This window comes from Lactuca sativa, chromosome 9 (assembly GCF_002870075.4).
Source record: "Lactuca sativa cultivar Salinas chromosome 9, Lsat_Salinas_v11, whole genome shotgun sequence".
In the NCBI taxonomy this organism is placed as follows: domain Eukaryota; kingdom Viridiplantae; phylum Streptophyta; class Magnoliopsida; order Asterales; family Asteraceae; genus Lactuca; species Lactuca sativa.
In genome coordinates, this window is record NC_056631.2 from 64,794,761 (window position 1) to 64,813,892 (window position 19,132).

The 19,132-nt window shown below is 38.2% G+C and overlaps 2 protein-coding genes and 1 pseudogene across 3 annotated transcripts; all 3 read right to left on the reverse strand.

Annotated features, from left to right (window-relative positions):
• Positions 1-359: 359 nt before the first annotated feature.
• Positions 360-2,732, reverse strand: LOC111917030 (ATP-dependent Clp protease proteolytic subunit 6, chloroplastic-like; annotated as a pseudogene).
• Positions 2,733-5,228: 2,496 nt separating this feature from the next.
• LOC111916896 (nascent polypeptide-associated complex subunit alpha-like protein 2) lies at positions 5,229-7,023 on the reverse strand. 2 transcript variants are annotated; one of them, XM_023912576.3, is made up of 4 exons: positions 6,866-7,023; positions 6,651-6,768; positions 5,830-5,948; positions 5,229-5,745 (listed from the first exon to the last, which is right to left on the reverse strand). In XM_023912576.3, the coding sequence occupies exons 1-4, from the start codon at positions 6,911-6,913 to the stop codon at positions 5,392-5,394; spliced, it is 639 nt and encodes a 212-aa protein (XP_023768344.1). In that variant the 5' UTR covers positions 6,914-7,023; the 3' UTR covers positions 5,229-5,391. The 2 variants fall into 2 exon arrangements, with proteins under 2 accessions (XP_023768344.1, XP_023768394.1); XM_023912626.3 differs by having other exon boundaries at positions 6,872-7,013.
• An 800-nt stretch (positions 7,024-7,823) lies between these two features.
• LOC111879333 (RPM1 interacting protein 13) lies at positions 7,824-9,197 on the reverse strand. The gene is made up of 3 exons (XM_023875805.3): positions 8,608-9,197; positions 8,416-8,502; positions 7,824-8,301 (listed from the first exon to the last, which is right to left on the reverse strand). Exons 1-3 carry the CDS (start codon positions 8,890-8,892, stop codon positions 8,164-8,166), a joined length of 510 nt encoding a protein of 169 aa, XP_023731573.1. The 5' UTR covers positions 8,893-9,197; the 3' UTR covers positions 7,824-8,163.
• Positions 9,198-19,132: the final 9,935 nt, after the last annotated feature.

Here is a 19,132-nt window from a genome sequence, read left to right on the forward strand (position 1 = left end):
CTAAATTCAAAAAAAGTATTACTTCTAGCAAAAAGTATTACTGCAATTCCAAAAAAATGCAATATTGTTGCTATTTTCCAAATTATATATATCCCTACAAATTACAGTTTAATATTGTAAAGTTGCATAATAGTCCTTAAATATGACAAAAAGTACATAAATGGTCCTTATATGAAAAAGTTTTATATATATATATATATATATATATATATATATATATATATATATATATATATATATATATATATATATATATATATATATATATATATATATATATATATACTAGGTTAAAACCCGTATGCTACACGAGTGATAAATTAAAATAACTTAGATTTTAGAAATAAAAATTAAAGGAATAGTGAGAATAAACCTAATCTTGAATTACACAACCACATTACATTACTCCATTATTTTTCTTTGTATGTATAACCATAACTTTAGATTCTAAAGTTATATCTTAAATAACATTCTAACATTACAATCTAAAATAAGAAAGAAAATCCACCTAAACAAACAACCCTTTGAGGGGATAAATGTTTGAGATTTAGAACTTCCAAGCTGCAGGCATGACACATGCCATATCAGCAAAGTCACATTTGCCACATCATCTACAATCATCACCATTAACCTAGTATTCTGTTTCCAATATCCCATCAATGAGTCCAAATTCCAATGCCTACGGAAATAACCAAAATATTAGCATAGAATAGAATTCAAGAAAATAAAATAAATAAAAGTTGAATTTGTTTTCAAATGGTACCTCAGATACAGATAAGAAACGGCCCCTCTCTGTGTATTGTTGCACTTTCTCCGGTGGTTGGCCAGTAAAGGCAGCATACATCATGTCAATTTTCTACAAAATAAAAAAGAAAATTGGTATAAATAATATTTATATTGATTATTACTTATTACACAAACAGAAAATGAAAATTCAATTGGGAAAAGATAGATAGATATACCGACATGGCGAGACTGAACAGCTTCGTTGACTTGGCGCCTTACATCCTCAACGTGACCCTAAAATAAATAAGTTAAATTAAGAAATGGATATATTTATTTAACTTTATAAAGAAAAATATTTATTCTTCCAAATAACAAAAAAAAGAAGCAATTAGGCATACCCCACATCCACTTTGTGGTTGATGTATCATAATACGTGCATTTGACATTGCATATCTCATGCCCTTTTCTCCACCAGCAAGAAGAAGAAGTGCTCCTTCACTTGCAACAACTCCAAAAGCCACTGTCCAAACTTTAGGTTTTATCTGACAAGATATTAAATATTCAAATTTTAATTTTTTAATTTTTTTTTTAAAATTTGCCTATTCTTTCAATTAGTTTCACTAACAGGAAATGTGAAACACACTATTCAATCTTACCCAAGACATGCAATCATAGATTGCCAACACAGAGTAGGTGCTCCCACCAAGGCAATTCACATACACCTAGTAAAGAAAACATAAAAAGTCAAAATGTAAGACTCTTTATCTGTAGTTTTTATTAAAATTGAAAAAGAAAATATGTATATGACTAAAAATGAAGGAAGTCATACGCTCATACTAGAATATTTGCCTTGTCATCTATTGTGGCTAAAGTAACAAGTTGTGATATAACTCGTTGAGCTACCTGTGAGTTGATTTCTTGGCCAACAAAAAATAATACAGTTCCTGAATAATACTGTAGAAAGATCCAAAGGTCCACGGAGTCATGACAACTGGCATTATGGGTGGAGCCCCTCTTCTTGCTACAATTGGATTGTAACTGCTCAATTTGAAAACCAAAATGAGAACAAGTATGTTAGCATTATCATTGTCGATAAGATGTGAAATAGCTAAGCATCAACGGAGTAAAGACACTAAACCTTGAATTATGAAGAGTATGTGGGTGCATTTCCTCAGGTGTCAAATGCAATTTATGTGCTTTACTTGATAAGCCTATTAGAAAAACAAATAAAAGAAGTAGAAAGCAAATATATGAAGGTTTACTTGATAACCATGTTAATAGGACATACCATAGAAGTTAGAAACATATAAAAAAGGCAAGGAAAAGAAGGGAAGAATAAAGAGATGTTCCTTCCTTTCCAAAATAAAATTGGGCTACTTTGACTTCTGATGTAAAATGGCTACTCGATTGTATATCTGCAAGAGGAAGGGAATTTGGATTCACCAACTCCAATGTATTATCAGTTAGAAGCAGGCATATACCATTCCAGTAATTACATGATTCAAACGCAAAAAGAAAATGTTCATTGCTTCACAATTAGCTATAATTTGACCTACTTCTATAAGTAGCAATCAGTTGTCAAATTTAACCCAAGCTGAAGAAGCACTCTATTTGAAAACCTGAGAGCGAGGAACCAAATAATTCCTTCTGATTTTAGACGTATCACTGTATGGACTTGACAACCTACAAACAATTGATTTCCTCTTCGAATTTCTAGGAGAAAATAAACAAAAGTCAAAATCGAAATCAGACGATAATGATACAAGTGAAATATTGAAAATTGAACTACCAAGTATAATACCGTTGAGAAAACAGTTCGTGTCGTGAAACTTTAGAGAAAGTAAACGACGTTCATATGGCGGAGGCTGCCATCGTTCCTACTGCGTGTTTGCTTGCGCTTGCAAAGGAGGGAGGGAGGTGGAGGATGTTAGAAATTGGGGTAAGGCTTGGAATTCTAAGCACTTTCTGAACAAAGCATTTGGGTGGTAAATATTCTTTAATCGGAGACAAGAATTTAAAATGCTATGATGATAATTTCGTATGTACCAGAAAATGAGACCAAAACCGAATTTATGATCTTTGTCTGCAAACTGTCATATGACAGCTCGACTCCAGCCAGGGAATCTACCCCTTGGACCCCGCCAGGGGATGCCGCCCCTTGGACCCCGTTCCCAGGGGCGCTGCCCCCAAACCCCCGTTCGTTTAGGGGCTTCGCCCCTAAATGACAGTGTATTTTGAAAACTTGATCAAACTTAAACAAGTGTGTACTCCACACCTTCCTTACTTGTTTAATATTTATCAAGATCACCTTTGGTCAACAAAGTAATCTCATTACACTTAAATAATATTGATGACAACAAATCACCAACAAGCCTCCCCCATTTAAGTGTAATCTTGATTAATTTAAAATGAAACATAACACCAACAAACTGATGCATAAATGAAATATCGTGACGATTGAATTTCACCTTAGTATATTACACAATCCAAATATTCGAATATCAAGGTGTCACTAAGGATTGAACCCTTTCTATCCATAGTGAATACATGAAGATAATATACACAACAGTTTACATTCTCATAAGTTCTAACTTGACACTATATTTTACTAGCTTGTGTCCCATCCTTCAATAAGCATATCAAAGCCAAGTCCTAACTTCTTGAAGCAGCTAAACTTCATGCTTAAACAGTGTACTTTGAAAACTTGATCAAACTTAAACAAGTGTGTACTCCACACCTTCCTTGTTTAATATTTATCAAGATCACCTTTGGTCAACAAAGTAATCCCATTACACTTAAATAATATTGATGACAACAAATCACCAACAGAGGATAGGGAACCCGATCAAATGAAAGAAAATATTAATTTATGAGCATCCAAATGTAAAAAAGATTAAATACCTGAATTAAAAATAATCTATAAATTTAGGGGTTACCTTCTTTCAGGAGAATCCTCACCCTCAAACCGCATCTTGAATCTCATGCCAACAGTAAACCCATTGTTTACAGCTTTTGAATCGAAAATCAAGATTCACTTGTTTTGAACATATCTTTGCTTGTAGTAAATTGCAAATCGGGTTTGAGTTAAAACAGCATGTCATGCGGTTTCAAGAACTCCAAGATGCATGCTCTGTCTTGAAATTACTGAAGAGAGCATGGAGCTTTGTTGGCGAGCTTGGTGTCTAACTCCAATATGTAATTACCCATTCTCCCCTCTATTAATTACCAGATATGATCTGGATTCCTCAAACACATCTCCATAAGCATGAGGGCATCCTTTGACGCCCGGAAATTTTAAAATCAGATGTAGAAATTTCATTATCAGCTTTAGTATCAGATAAAATACATAAAACAAAGCATCTTACATCGTTACATCTTTCAGTTGAATAAAAAAAATACAACACCACCATAAACACGTTCACCTCTAATTGACGGATGAAGAGACCATAATCTTGATGTTTGTGGATTGTGTCTCGTGTTCAGAGACACTAAGAAGTTGAAGAAGGATGCGTGTCGCCTTGATTTATAGGAATTGATTTGGAGATGATTTCGTTTCAAGACCCTAGCTTCCTCTAAAAGCGGCTAATTTGTAATTGTTTGTGAGATAAAACTAAACCGTATGTAGAGGAAATTTAGGAAACTTCAGAACGTGAAAATGAGCGAGAAAAATCAATTGGGAGGCGCTAAGAGAATGTCACCTGACAAAAATATACTTATTTATTAGATTAAGGGATATATATATATATATATATATATATATATATATATATATATATATATATATATATATATATATATATATATATATATATATATAATTACTGAAATTGTCTCATTGTAACTATTCTCATTCTAAGTTCTAATTAATAATAATACACACTTACAGAAATGCTCTCACTTTTATTATTATGGTCTTTAAGTATAAATTCTTTAGAGAAATAATCATTATGTTTAATAAAACCAATTATACAATGATTGATGTGTAAATATATTAAACAAATGATTAATGTACAACAACATTAATATTGTAACAATGTCATCGGTGTAATGTAATAGGTAAATTATAAATATTTATTTATTGTCGAAAAATTAAACTCCACTAGTTTTCAACAATTCAACAATTCTGCATTCAAATTGCAAATTATTATTTATTCTTCAGGGAAAAAACATTTAATTTGAAGTTAAGGTTTTCAAAATGCTTTAAAAAAAATAAAAATAATTAAAAAAATAAATAAATAAAAAAAAAACACACACTTTCATTCATATAAAGGTTTTTTGTGATGGGAAATTCATAAAAGCAATTTTCCCCACTTCGCAACTCACCGACTGCAAGCAAACATAATAATAAAAAAAAAATATAAAAAAAGAAAAGAGAAAGTGTATTCGCTTTGTGTTATTGATAAAAAAAAAAGGTAGCCAATTACACATCATATGGTGATGATAATTAACTAAACTAACCAGGTCCATCAATAGCAGGTGTTAAAAAAACTAAAATAAAAGGATTTGATCAACAACTGCAATTAAAAAGAAAATAATAACAATAAGGATAAGTCTTATGAAAACTAATTCAACTCAAGCAGCTACAAGTTTAATAATAATAATAATAATATATTCTTCCATAGTTGATAAATTGAAATTAAACTCTGATATTCCAAAAAACAGAACCTAAGTGGTGAGCTCCATGATAGCACTGACTATGTCACCACTGTGAGTTTTGAGAGCTTTGACAGCTTTAGGCCTTGAAACACCTGCTTGCGTCATCACCAAATCAATGTCACGTACCTCAACACCAGTTTCATCCACTTCCTCTTCTTCTTCATCTGCTGCTGCTGCTGCAGCTGCTGCACCTGAAATGTCCGATTTGCCCATGACCGAACCCATGTCGGGCATCCTGAATTGTTGGGCAGCTTGTGTTTGAAGCTGTGAGCTTAAGTCCTCAATCTTTGCTTCACCAAATATCACATAGGTTTCTGAGTTTGGGCTCTTGAATACATCTGGTTTTGAAATGAAGAACATGATCTGTTTATATATATATAATTATTACAAAAAAGAATGTTAGAATGTTTGTTTAAATATTATAAAAATATGTAAACAGGAATTTACGTTTTTTGCTCTTTTAATGGTGACTCTGCTGACGCCAAGAACGGGTTTCATTCCCAGCTTCAACATTGCCTTTCGACTCTTTTTCTCACTCCTGCTTTGCTTTGAACTCTCACTACCACCTGAAATTTTTATTTTTTTTAATTTATGATATGCATATGAAATGAATAATATGGGGATTGAAACATAATGCAACAAATTACGTAACATTGATTCTCATGTTACTAAGCAAAAAGGTGTAAGATTTGACGCTATTTAATTGTTTGTGTTTGTAAGCATGTTTTATTAATTTTAAATAATGCTTTTGAACTACTTGAAATAAACATAGTATACATTTTAAATGACATAGAAAATGTGTTCATATGCAATTTATCTAAAGATATATCCTTTTTTTAATAAAGTTTATTTTTTTCTTCATTTATCAAATTAACTTTAAGTAACACAACAAACATGTCATTTCATCCATTCCAAACCAACCAAACATAACAATGGAAAGGAATGATCTATTCTAATTCATTGTTCTTGTTCTTGTTCTTGTTCATTCTAATCTGAGTGTGAAAATTCTTGGAACTGAGACCAATTTAAGCGAGTGTATCTATAATAGAAATACCAGCATATCAAACTGATCCTCGAAAAAGAACCCTAAGAGGCTAAAAAATTCAGCATATTAAACCAAAGACAAAAACCCTATAGGAATTATGAAAACGAAACAAGCAGTTATCCATTCACGACTATTAAAAGTCATATAAAGCATAAATCTTTGAAGCAAAGAATCACGTATAAGAATTATGAAAAGCCTTGAAAAGGTGAGATAGATAAAGTACCTTGAGCACCGTCCTCCTTGTCATCATCGTCGTCGTCGGAATCGTCGGCGTCTTCATCGTGGTGGTCGTCTTCCTCCTTAACATCCTCAACTACACCCTCAACCACGGGACTCACCTCCTGTTGTAAGAATCCAGCTACATATCAGTAACAAGGTTGAAAGATTGAATCTTGATTATATATAAATAGATAGAGAGAATTAAGAACGTGAAAGCACCTCGACCTTCTTCTCGGATTCAACTTCTTCGACGACAGGGCCCGGCATGTTTAATCGATAACGTTGGTTGGCTGTTGGTTGATGTTGAAGTAGAGCAAGAACACCGTTGTGGATAAATCTCTGATAGATATGGTTATAGAGAGATGCGATTTTTACTCTTTAGGGACTAGGGTTCCTTTTCTATTGGGCTTGTTTATTATTGGGCCTAATAGATAGATACTCAAAGCTGAAAATACATGATTACATCTTGTTTGTTTCATTACATTTCTGATTCAACTGACATTAGAATCATTTTAACATTTTAATGGTTTATTGAAAATAGGTTTCTTAACCATTTGGAGGCTATTTATTTAGCATCAAACATTTTAAATACCCACTGATTCAGAGGTGTACTTTGAATGTTTCTATTAAAAGGTTATCAAATAGCCCTTAAAAAGGTAAGAATCCACTCTATAGCACATTCCATGTTTACTAGGATTGATACTTTATAATCAAAGAAACCACCCTATGGCACAGTCCGATTTTGATTGTTATATTTGCATAAAATGTCAAGAATTCATGTCTTAAACAGTTATTATGAGAAATTTTTAATTTTAATGGAGACAAGGGTCTTTGTGGGCCCCGACTATTATGTTTGGCAACTAGCAGATGGACATAACATCAAAGGCAAAACATTCTTCTAAGGAACAATCTTTGTTTAGTGCACTATGAACATTTCAGAAATCCTGATATTTAGAAGCAAGAACCTTCAAAGAGATCACCTTCATATGCTTAAATTTCAAAATTCTTAAAGGACAAATCAAGAACAAATCACCTGCATTCCATTTTTGATTACCACTATTGGTAACAAGTAACCAATCAAGAACAAATCAACCTCTGGACAAAAACTTGTATATAACAAAATGATTCAAAACATCAACCAAAGAGAGATACCCTCCATCCCCAATCAAAGCAAACAAAAGAAAACGATCTAATGGCATAGATGAATGAAGTTTCAATAATGATCACCTTCAACTAAGTATAATTTTGTCAAAAACCCCAAACACAATCTGCACATAATATATGAATGTAACCTACTTCCATAACCTCAATTACAAAGATAAGAAAAACCACAAAAAACGGTAGCACAAACTGCGCATGATCCATTTCAAATACCATAACTTGCTCATTATCCAAATTCAAAACCTTTTTACACTATTTAGAAAAGGGCCAATTGGAATTTGGTTGGCCAATAAGCATATAAACACAAAACCTTGAGATAAAAAAAAAAAAAAAAAAAAAAAAAAAAGCATTTAGAATCAGTGAGTCTTCATGGATTTTCTCCTAAAGACATCCTTCATAGACTTCCAACCTTCATTGTCAATAGCATGACAATGGCCATTTGAACCAGTCCAATACATGCAAGGTGCAGGGACATCGCACACAAAACAGTAGCACTGCAATCAGATAGAGGAAATAGAACAAATAGTTACTTAAAAAGGGTCCAAATAAGAGTCTAATTTAGCCCCAAACTTACAGATTGTAATATCACAAATGGGGATTGAAATTACCAGTTTACAGCAGTTTTCATGAGGTGTCTTCGTAAATGGATGCTTTACACATAAATGTCTGGAATGGGGGTAGTCTCTACACGCCACCTACAGCAGAAGACACAAATGCTCATTAAAATCGAAGCCAATTATGCAATAGAACAGACCAGGATCATCAATTTCATGTATCGAATTAAGGGTTTAAGAAAAGACCTGTCCCTTTTCATGGATTAGGGAAACATCGGGAGAATCATGGGGGTTGTTTTGGTGACCATTTTCGACATCCTTTTTTGAGAGATCAACGGAATCTTCTTCTGGATTGAAATCAAGAATGAAACAGTCTTCTTTATCGTCGAACTCTTTAATGGCGGATTTCCTCTTTAAACAGAAGATAGGTCTCAAAGGCGTGTCATCGTCATCATCCAAAGCCTCAACGACTGTTCTCTTTTTCGTTTTTGGTGTAAAGAAGGCTGAATCGACTTCCTGAACATCCGCCATTGATTAAACGCTTGAAAACCCTCGACTCCTCTCGAGCGAAGTAAAGCAAATCAATATGTTTGCGTGAGCGTGGAATGATAACGGTTTGAAATTTGAAAGTACATGAATGGACTCAAAGTCGTGCCCTTGGACTTGTAACTTGTAATCATTGACAAACCAAATTTTGTAAATTGGGCCTCATGTAATCATCCCTCATTCTGGAAAAGGCCTATCGTCTAGGCATTTTTTTGGATCCTATCAAAATCTATTTTTTCGGGTGGAAGGCGGTAGGCAGGCGTGCGCGCACGTACACACAAAAAAAAAAAAAAAAAAAAAGAAAAAAGAAACACATCATAAACCGGTAAACCGGATTGACGTGAACCGATCGAAGAAGAACTGATCTGGTTTGAGAATTGAACCTAGGAATGGCAACATGGCGGGTTCGAGACGGGGCATGGTTTCTCAAACCCGACCTGATATTTTTCGGGTTTCTTACCGGGGCTCCCCATTGGGTTTCGGGTTTTCCCATCGGGTTTATAACAAAATCTTTATTCCGTTTTAGGGTACCCCGATGTCTTATAATAATTACATGTCTTAGCTTCCCATTTAAATTAAAAATATGATGTATCACTTTAATAAAATAAACTAGACGTTATATTAAAAATTATTTGATTTAAGTTTAATATAATACGTCAAAACATAAATAACTGTTAATTACTAAAAAGACTATTTGATTTAAGTTTAGTGTAATACGTCAAGACATTAAAAAAATATCATTCACACCATATTTTTAAAAACTAAAAAAATTGTCCACAGTAAGTATTTTATCTTTGAATGCTTGCAATTAACATCAAAAGGATTCGTGTGTGTGTGTGTGTGTGTGTGTGTGTGTGTGTGTGTGTGTGTGTGTGTGTGTATATATATATATATATATATATATATATAATCGGGGCGGGGCAAGGAGAACCCACTCCTTGCCCCAAACCCGATAAAAAAACTCGATAACGACCCGTTACCCGACCCGAAATGATAGGGTTTCGTGTTTCCCCGTTGGGTTCGGGCTTTTTTCCATCCCTAACTGAACCTCCGGTTTGGACAAGTTCGAGATTATAGATGTTGGAACCGGTTTAGTGGGAACCGATTTAGAACCGGTTTAGTGGGAACCGGTTTAGAACCGTCATCATCATAACTCCTTATCGCCATCGAACACCACCATCATCACCTACCTTCACCATCTCCACCGGAATCATCGCCATAAACCACCACTACTATTGCAGCTTCTCCGAGCCACCACTTCCTATGTTTGCTTTCATCGGGCAAAGGAACTCCAAAAGCAAATACTAGAGAATTAGACCATTTAATAATCTTAAAGGACCCCATCATCATTACTTTATTTTTTTCCTTAAATAAACAAATTATTATATAATAATTACTTTTTAATAACCATCATTACATAATAATTTTATGTCTTTTATTTATAATAGTAACTACTTAGTAAATAATGATGAATTTTATTTTACAAATCATAATACCTTTTTATATAAAAGTATTCTAATAATTTTTTTTTTAACTTGCAAACTAAAATAGGTTAAATATAACTTTTTAAATATTTTTTAGGTTATTAAACTTGCAAAATAAAATAGGTTAAATATAATTTTTTTTTATATATTTTTTAGGTTATTAAACTTGCAAAATAAAATAGGTTAAATATAATTTTTCTTTTATATATTTTTAAGGTTATTTATATGTAATTTATTAAAATCATTTTATTTAAAAATATTATAACAAAAGACTACAAATATGACATACTAATAATAAAACAAAATTTTGAAAGCAATACATATCAAAAGAGTTCAAATACATTCATACTTAATCCTTGATATGTATCCAAGGTATTTCAGAACTACGAGGCCTATGTTGATTGTATAATTCGAAACGCGACACATACATAGTTTGCCAGAAAGATGCAAACGAGCTTTTATGAGCATTCCAATATGTTATGGTGGGAGGCATTAGGTAATTTCCTTTTTTAAAGACACCGAAATATAATGTTTGCCTACAAGTGCCACTGTAATGCTTCGATGAGGTTGAAACTCTTCTGGACCTCTCCAAAGAGGGAAGCAGGTTGTAGATTGTTCATGGCTTAGACAATGAACAATCACACCAAACTTGTTGGCAATCAAGTAACCAGTCAAAGGCATAATCATCCAATGTTGCAAATATGCAGGTGATTCGAACCAACACAAAGACTCGTATACCTCATTGAACCCGTCAGTAAAAACTTGTTGGTACGCGTAAAATTGACTTTGTAACTCTTCAAGCAATTGTTTCCGAATGTATGGCCATTGATCTTCACTATGCCCTAGACTAACAGCTACCACTCGAAACCCACATTTTCCATCACCAAGTACATCTTATATATTGTCGATGTAATCATGAAATACATCAGGAATACTCTTCATTAGGAATGGATCATGCATATGTGGTTCTTCATTTAAGTCAATGTCGTACGAATAATTATGCATTTCAGGTTCTTTATTTAAATCCAACCCAATGAAATCTGATGTGGTAAAGTCGTTGCATCTAGGAGGAGCTTGATTCGGAGGGTTGACATTCTTTTTATGTTGTTTCTTCATACTCGGCCGTCCGCGAGTCTTATTTTGAACTGTGGGTTCTCCGACATCAATTGTGTGCAGATCATATATCTCTTTTAGTTTTTTCAAATATATTTTTTCCTGCTTCTGACTGCTTTTTGAAATTTTCTTTATACTTTTCAACTTCATCGTCGCAACGAATATCACCTTTTTTTTTAGGCTTCGTATCATAAATATTAAGCTTTCTCCAAAAGATATCTATTAAATCAAAGGGTATTTCTTCACCTATATTAAAATACAAAATAAATATTTTTGTAATATTTAAAAATTTATATATTTGTTGTAATTGAACATACTAACCTGAGTTTGAGTAAACAGAAAGCATGCAAGCACATGGTAACCTACAACTGGTACGGAGTTTGCAAGCACAATTTGAGGAGTCCAACTTTGACGTATTTAACCTTTGGAGCTTTCCTACTATTATATCAAGAGCTTCGTTCGAAACAGAACCTCTCAGTAACCCTAAGCAATGCAAAGTATGATGCTTATATTGGAAAATTAAGCTTTTTTCAAAGCTTCCATTGATTGAAGTGAGTTGTGACTGCACAATTTCATTAATTCGTTGCACAAATCTATCGAGATTAGAATTTGCAGAGTCCAAAAATCTCTTTAAATTGGCATGTGCACTCTCGACTCTATTGATTGTGTTGTTTCCAAAATTAAGATGTTGATTAATCCAAACAGATACAAACATTTTTTTGTACTTAAGGATGAGCAAAAGGACCGAACCGGTTGGAACCGGCCGGAACCGGGAACCGGCTTCGGCCAAAATCAAGAACCGAACCGGCCCGACAGTTCTACCGGTTCCGGTTCTACCAGTTCCCGGTTCCTACCGGTTCTTGTCGTGTCTTCAAATGTTGGAACTGGTCCTTGAAAAATAGCATCATACGGTTCCGGTTTTTGCCGGTTCTACTGGTTCCGGTTATATCAGTTCCGGTTCCTACCGGTTCCCGGTTCCAAAAATCCACAAAAATAACGTCCCGGTCCCGGCCCGACTGGCTCCATCGGGTTCCGGTTCCGGTTCCAGCCGGTTCCCCGGTCCATATGCTCATCCCTATTTGTACTTGTTAAACCAAGTATCTTCTATGTATTTCAAAACACCTTAAGGTTATGATTTAGAAATATAGTTAACAAATACGTAAATAAATAATAATATGAAGGTTATGGTTTAAAAATATAGTTAAAAAAAAGCTTACGTGGATATTTTATCAACATTGATTGAAGTCGCATGTAGTTTTCTGTGTAATCCATCAATGTTGGAGACTCAACTAGTAAGTTCCATAATGATCTAAAAGAATGTCGATCATCTTCCAACGTGATAATTTTTTGGCAATGCTTCAAAATGTTTTGTTCAATATGTCATCTACAAAGTAATCGGGCAGCATCCGGAAAAATTGTTTCACATGCCTTGATGAGTGCCAACTCTCTGCTTGTGATTATTACACGTGGGTGCATACACGTATCAAGCGTCGAATTTAGACAATTTAACACCCAAGTATAGTTGGCCTCCTTTTCTCTATGTATATAGGCAAAGCCTACAGAGAATGTCTTTTGAGTTGATGCCACACCAACAATTTGAACCAACGGCTTATTATATTTGTTGGTTTTGTACGTGGCATCTATTATCAACACATGTGGAAATGCACGCCATATCTTCCAAGACATTGGATGAACGAAGAATAAATTTTCTAACTCATTTGAATCACCTGTAGTAAACTCATAGACATAATCATTGGTATGTAAAAGGGACATAAGAACCTGCATTGGAGTTCTTCCTGCTTACTCGTGCATTCGAATCTTTTGTAGTGCATTATATATTGTTTTAATTGTCGACACATTGTTTTCGTTTTGAACCTTCAATGTTGACAGGATGTCACGTTGTGCCATGTTCTTTCTTTTAAATTAGCCACCAAACGAGTCTCATCGACAGATAACCGTCTTGCAAATGGATGACCCTCCATATGTTGTGCCGGTGGATGATTATGTTCATCACATATTACTCTTAGCGTCCATTTATCATGTTCTTTTGAATACTTTCCTTCCAATTGAAATTGACAATTAGTCCTTTTGCTTCCAGATGCTCTACTTGTATACTCTTTAGGTTTATACTCTCTACTTGTATACTCTTTAGGTTTATACTCTCTGTGTAACATCCCAAGATTCAGATATAGCTATTTAATCCTTCTTCTTTTCTCTTGTTGTCAAGTTTAGCCCTTTAGAGGAAATATGTGGCAAATGAGTATGTTGGGCGTACTCGGGAGTACGATGCGCATACTCATGCGCTTATTTTGGACGTGGAGTCGCCAAGGTACGTTGGGCGTACCCAGAGTTACGTCGGGCGTACCCAGACCAGGTGCAAAACCCTATTCTAACTTGTGCACTATTTAAAGGGTGCTAAGGCTCATTTCTCAGCCTCCATACCAGTGAGTGAAACCCTAAGAGAGAGCCTCCTATCATTCTTTGTGTGTGTGAGTGTTGTTGGAGCTAATTGTGCATTGGTGACTTAGTGAAGAAGAAGGAAATGAGCTTTTGGAGGCTAAAGCTTGAAGTGTAAGTTTGGATCTGAGATCTACATAGAAAGGGTCTACACTTAGAGGTATAAAGTTCAAAACTTTCATCTTCTTTTGGTTGTTGTTGCATGTGTCATTTCTAGGGTTAAAAACCCCAAAGATGGAGACTTTATGAGTGTCAGGTGCTCCATGGTCCGAGATCTGTCCCTTTTCAGTGGTATTAGTGGTTTAGATCCATAAAGTTTCCATCTTGGTTGTTGATATGAGGTCATGCTTGAGTAATAAGCCTTCTAGAGTTATAAAATGGAATATTATGGGAGTTGGTGACTTGTTCAGCCATGCAAAGGCTTAAAGCCATCAACTTTATGGATTAAGAGGCTTAGAAGTGGTCAGATCTATAAGTTGGATGTGGGTCTTAACTGTTTAAGACCTCAAGAGCTAAAGGGCTGAAGCAGGGGAGTACGTCGGGCGTAATCCCAGTACGCGCCGCGTACTGGGTGGCGTTCCCCGATTCTGAGAGGCAACCAGGTATGCTCAACGTACACATCTGGTACGCGCAGCGTAACCCAGAAAGTTGACTGTTGGTTGACTTTTAGGGTATGGTCTATAGTGGGGCCCTTTGAGTTATGAGAGGGGTAAAATGGTCTTTTACCCTTCTGAGAGTGTCATAAGAGGACATAGTCTAGCCTTTGAGAGTTATATTAAATAGGGGGTTTATTTCATGTGAATAGGCGGAGGCTAGACTAGCGTTTACCGAGTTACCTTCGGGCGTATTTGAACTCAAACTAAGGATTTGAGGAAATTTCGATAATAAAATAATTTTCAACAGAGTAAAAAGAGCTTTCGAGACAAATAGAGCAGAGCCGTGTGTACGAACAGCTAGCGCCCGAACGGTGATTTCCCAAAATACCATTAAAATAAGTGTTATGAGATATGATATGTTATGTTAGATGATGAGTTATATTATGCATGCTAGAGTAGACTAGGTATTCTTATTAGGACTAGAGTGGTCTGATATGTGATGCCTTAGTCTATGAGTCTTGCTGCTAGGGATGCTTGAGAGTGTTTAGATAGCAGCGAGGAGCTTATGAGAGATCTGCTAGCGAGTATCATATGATTAGAGAGAGTAGAGTACTTGGGATTTGGGACTCTGGGAGGAGGACTTGGGGTGAATGCTGATGCGGTGTGGACGGTAGTATTGGGCCCGTACTACTGAAGACACCGGGTCGGTGCACAGTCCAAGTAAGAATCCTTAGAGTACCAAGGAACAAGTAGGGTGGAGTATTCGAGTGTGAGTATACTCGAGCGAGTCCGTGATATTTTTATGTTGTATTTCAGAGAGAGAGAGAGAGATCATGGTTGGGACACGCTACACACTAGAGAGCAGCGGTACGAGTGACGAGGAGATCCGTAGGATCATCCATGAGGAGGTGGCTACGGCCATTAGGGCAGAGATACCAGAGATGTTCGGGTCTATCAAGACCACACTGATAGAGAATTTTGATGAGAGATACGCTGCTCTTTCTGAGGCTGCTGTTGTTGTGGCCACTGCAGCTATAGCTGCGACTAGGCCGCAGGGTGGTGATGCGTTGCTGTTCCGAGAGTTCAACAACACAAAACCACCAGAGTTTGATGGGACCCAGGACTTGATTGTGGCGATGAGGTGGATTTCAGACATAGAGGGGTGTTTCTTTACTTGCTCATCTCTAGAGCATTTGAGAGTCCGGTTCGCGCTGAACCAGCTTCGCTTGGGAGCGAAGGACTGGTGGAAGTTTGTGACGGTGCACTATATGCCTGTTGAGCTTGCTGCAGTGACCTGGAAGAGGTTCACTGCTATGTTCCGAGATGAGTACGTTCCCCAGGTGGAGAGGGAGCGTTTGGCCTAGGAGTTTCTGAACCTCAAGCAGGGTACTGAGTTTGTCACAGTGATTACGAGGATGTTCCATGAGCGGGCGATGTTCTGCCCAGAGCACATGTCCTCCGAATAGGCACGTATGAGCCGATATCTAAGCATTTTGAGGAGGGATATACGAGAGTTCGTGGCGAACTCGACATACCGGACATTTGCCGAGCTTCAGGAAAATGACCGGAAGAGGGAGATAGAGCTGGAGACTCAGGCTAGGAAGGAGGCTGAGTCTTAAAGGAGAGATCGGCGACCGACACAGTCACAGCCGGCAGCCAAGCGGGCCAAGCCCGCCGATTCGAGACCTGGGAGCCAGAGGGGCCGCACTTGTGGCAAGTGTGGCAAGAGCCATGAGGGGGTGTGCAGAGCAAGGTCTTGCTACAAATGTGGCAAGGAGGGGCATATGGCCAAGGATTGCCCCAAGGGGTTTGCAGTTTGTTTTTACTGCAACCAGAACGGACACCGGAAGGCAGAGTGTCCACAGTTGCGAGGGTCAGCATAGGGAGCATCTTAGGGATCTGCCCCTGCTGCAGTGAGAGCTACGGACAGTCGGCCAGTGAAGGCTGAGGCATCGAAGGCGCGAGGGAGAGCCTTCCAGTTGACCGCGGAGGAGGTTCGCGCAGTGCCCGATGTTGTGGCTGGTATGTATTCTTTCGTGTATTTATTTTGATGTTGAGATATTGTGCTTATATTATGTTATGCGTAGGTTCTTTTCTTGTGAGTTTTGTACCTGCCTTGGTGTTATTTGACTCGGGTGCGAGTCGGTCTTTTGTATCTTTGGCTTTCAGTCAGCACATTAGTGTTAGTCGTGAGGCGTTGAGTCGACCTCTGAGAGTTTCCATAGCTGACAAGAGGGCGGTGTATGCCACAGAGGTGATCCGAGGGTGTGTACTCAAGATTTTCGGTGTTGAATTCCTGATTGATTTAGTTCCTATTACGATGGGAGATGTCTGTGTCATTGTGGGAATGGACTGGTTGAGCAGATTCGGAGCGGTTATCGACTGCGAGCGACAGCTGGTGACCATACGAGACCCTAGTGGGGGAGTTCTTACTGTGTATGGCGAGGGTACACGTTCGGGGTTGGCATTTTGTTCGGCCGCTAGAGCGAGGCAGACAGTACAGCAAGGCTGTAGTGGGTTTGTGGCGTATGTGTTGGATGCGAGGGTTGATTCAGAGAGACCGAGGTCAGTTGATGAGGTTCCGATAGTGCGAGAGTTCCCGGATGTTTTCTCGGAGGAGTTGCCGGGTGTGCCTCCCGAGAGGCAGGTAGAGTTCCGTATCGCTTTGGTTCCGGGGGCTGCGCCTATCGCCAAGGCACCTTATCGCCTTGCCCCTCCAAAGATGCATGAGCTATCCTCGCAGCTTCAGGAGCTGTTGGGGAAGGGGTTTATTCGGCCGAGTAGTTCGCCGTGGGGAGCACCTATCCTTTTTGTCTAGAAAAAGGATGGTTCACACCGGATGTGCATTGACTACCGGGAGTTGAAAAAGCTGACGGTCAAGAATCGTTACCCCTTACCGAGGATCGACAATTTGTTCGATCAGTTGCAGGGAGCGTCTTGGTTTTCCAAGATTGATTTGAGGTCTGGATATCATCAGATGAGAGTACGAGATGAGGATATCCAGAAGACAACATTCAGGACTCGTTACGGGCATTACGAGTTCGTGGTGATGCCTTTCGGGCTCACCAATGCACCGGCAGCGTTCATTGATCTCATGAACAAAGTGTGCAGGCCGATGTTGGATCGCTCGGTTATCATGTTTATCTACGATATATTGGTGTATTCGAGATCCAGAGAGCAGCATGAGGAGAATTTGAGGGAGATCCTCGGGGTTTTGAGATCGGAGAGGGTTTATGCTAAATTCTCCAAGTGTGATTTCTGGTTACGAGAGGTCCAGTTCCTGGGGCACCTCGTTAACCAGAATGGGATATTGGTAGACCCGGCCAATATTGAGGAAGTGATGAGTTCGGCGGTATCGAGGTCCCCCACCGAGATCAGGAGTTTCTTATGGTTGGCAGGCTATTACCGGAGATTTATCAGGGATTTCTCCAAGATCGCCGTGCCACTCACCAGGTTGACCCAGAAGGGTGTTTATTTTTCATGGGGCCCAGAGCAGCAGGCCTCCTTCGAGACACTTCGCCAGAGGCTGTGCGAAGCCCCAGTGTTATCCCTTCCGGAGGGGATGGAGGACTTTGTGGTGTATTGTGACGCGTCGATATCGGGGTTGGGAGCAGTGCTGATGCAGAGAGGATATATGATAGCATACGCATCGAGGCAGCTGAAGCCTCATAAGACGAGGTATCCCACCCACGATCTAGAGTTGGGGGTAGTGATGTTCGCCCTCAAGATCTGGCGTCACTATTTGTATGGGGTTCGGTGTACCATATACACGGACCACAAGAGCTTGAAGTACTTGATGGATCAGCCCAACCTGAATATGCGCCAGAGGAGATGGTTGGATGTGGTAAAGGATTATGACTGCGAGATCCTGTACCACCCGGGTAAGGCTAATGTGGTAGCCGATGCCCTGAGTCGTATGGCAGAGAGCGCCCCGATACGAGACATTTGCATGAGATTAACAGTGATGACTCCAGTGTTTGACATCATTCGAGGGGCCCAGGCTGAGGCCGTGAGACCAGAGAACCGTAAGAGAGAGCGAGTTATCAGGCAGGTATCGGAGTTTGTCACCGATAGCCGAGGGCTTATGACCTTTCAGGGTCGGATTTGGGTACCGTTTGTGGGCGGAACGCGTACCATCTTGATGGAGGAGGCGCATAGATCGAGGTTTTCGATCCACCCCGGAGCCACTAAGATGTATTTGGACCTGAAGAGAGAGTATTGGTGGCCCTGTATGAAGAGGGATGTCGCGTGGTTTGTTAAGAGGTGCTTAACCTGTCGTAGGGTTAAGGCCGAGCACCAGAGACCGCATGGTAAGTTGCAGCCGTTGGAGGTTCCCGAGTGGAAGTGGGAAAAGATTACCATGGATTTTATCACCAAATTGTTGAGGACTGTTAGGGGTGTCGATGCAATTTGGGTGATTGTGGACAGGTTGACAAAGAGCGCTCACTTCCTTGCTTTCAGTGAGAGCTCTTCCGCTGAGAGGTTGGCAGAGTTGTACGTGAGAGAGGTGGTATCGCGGCATGGAGTACCGATCTCGATCGTCTCAGATCGAGATGTGCGTTTCACTTCCAGATT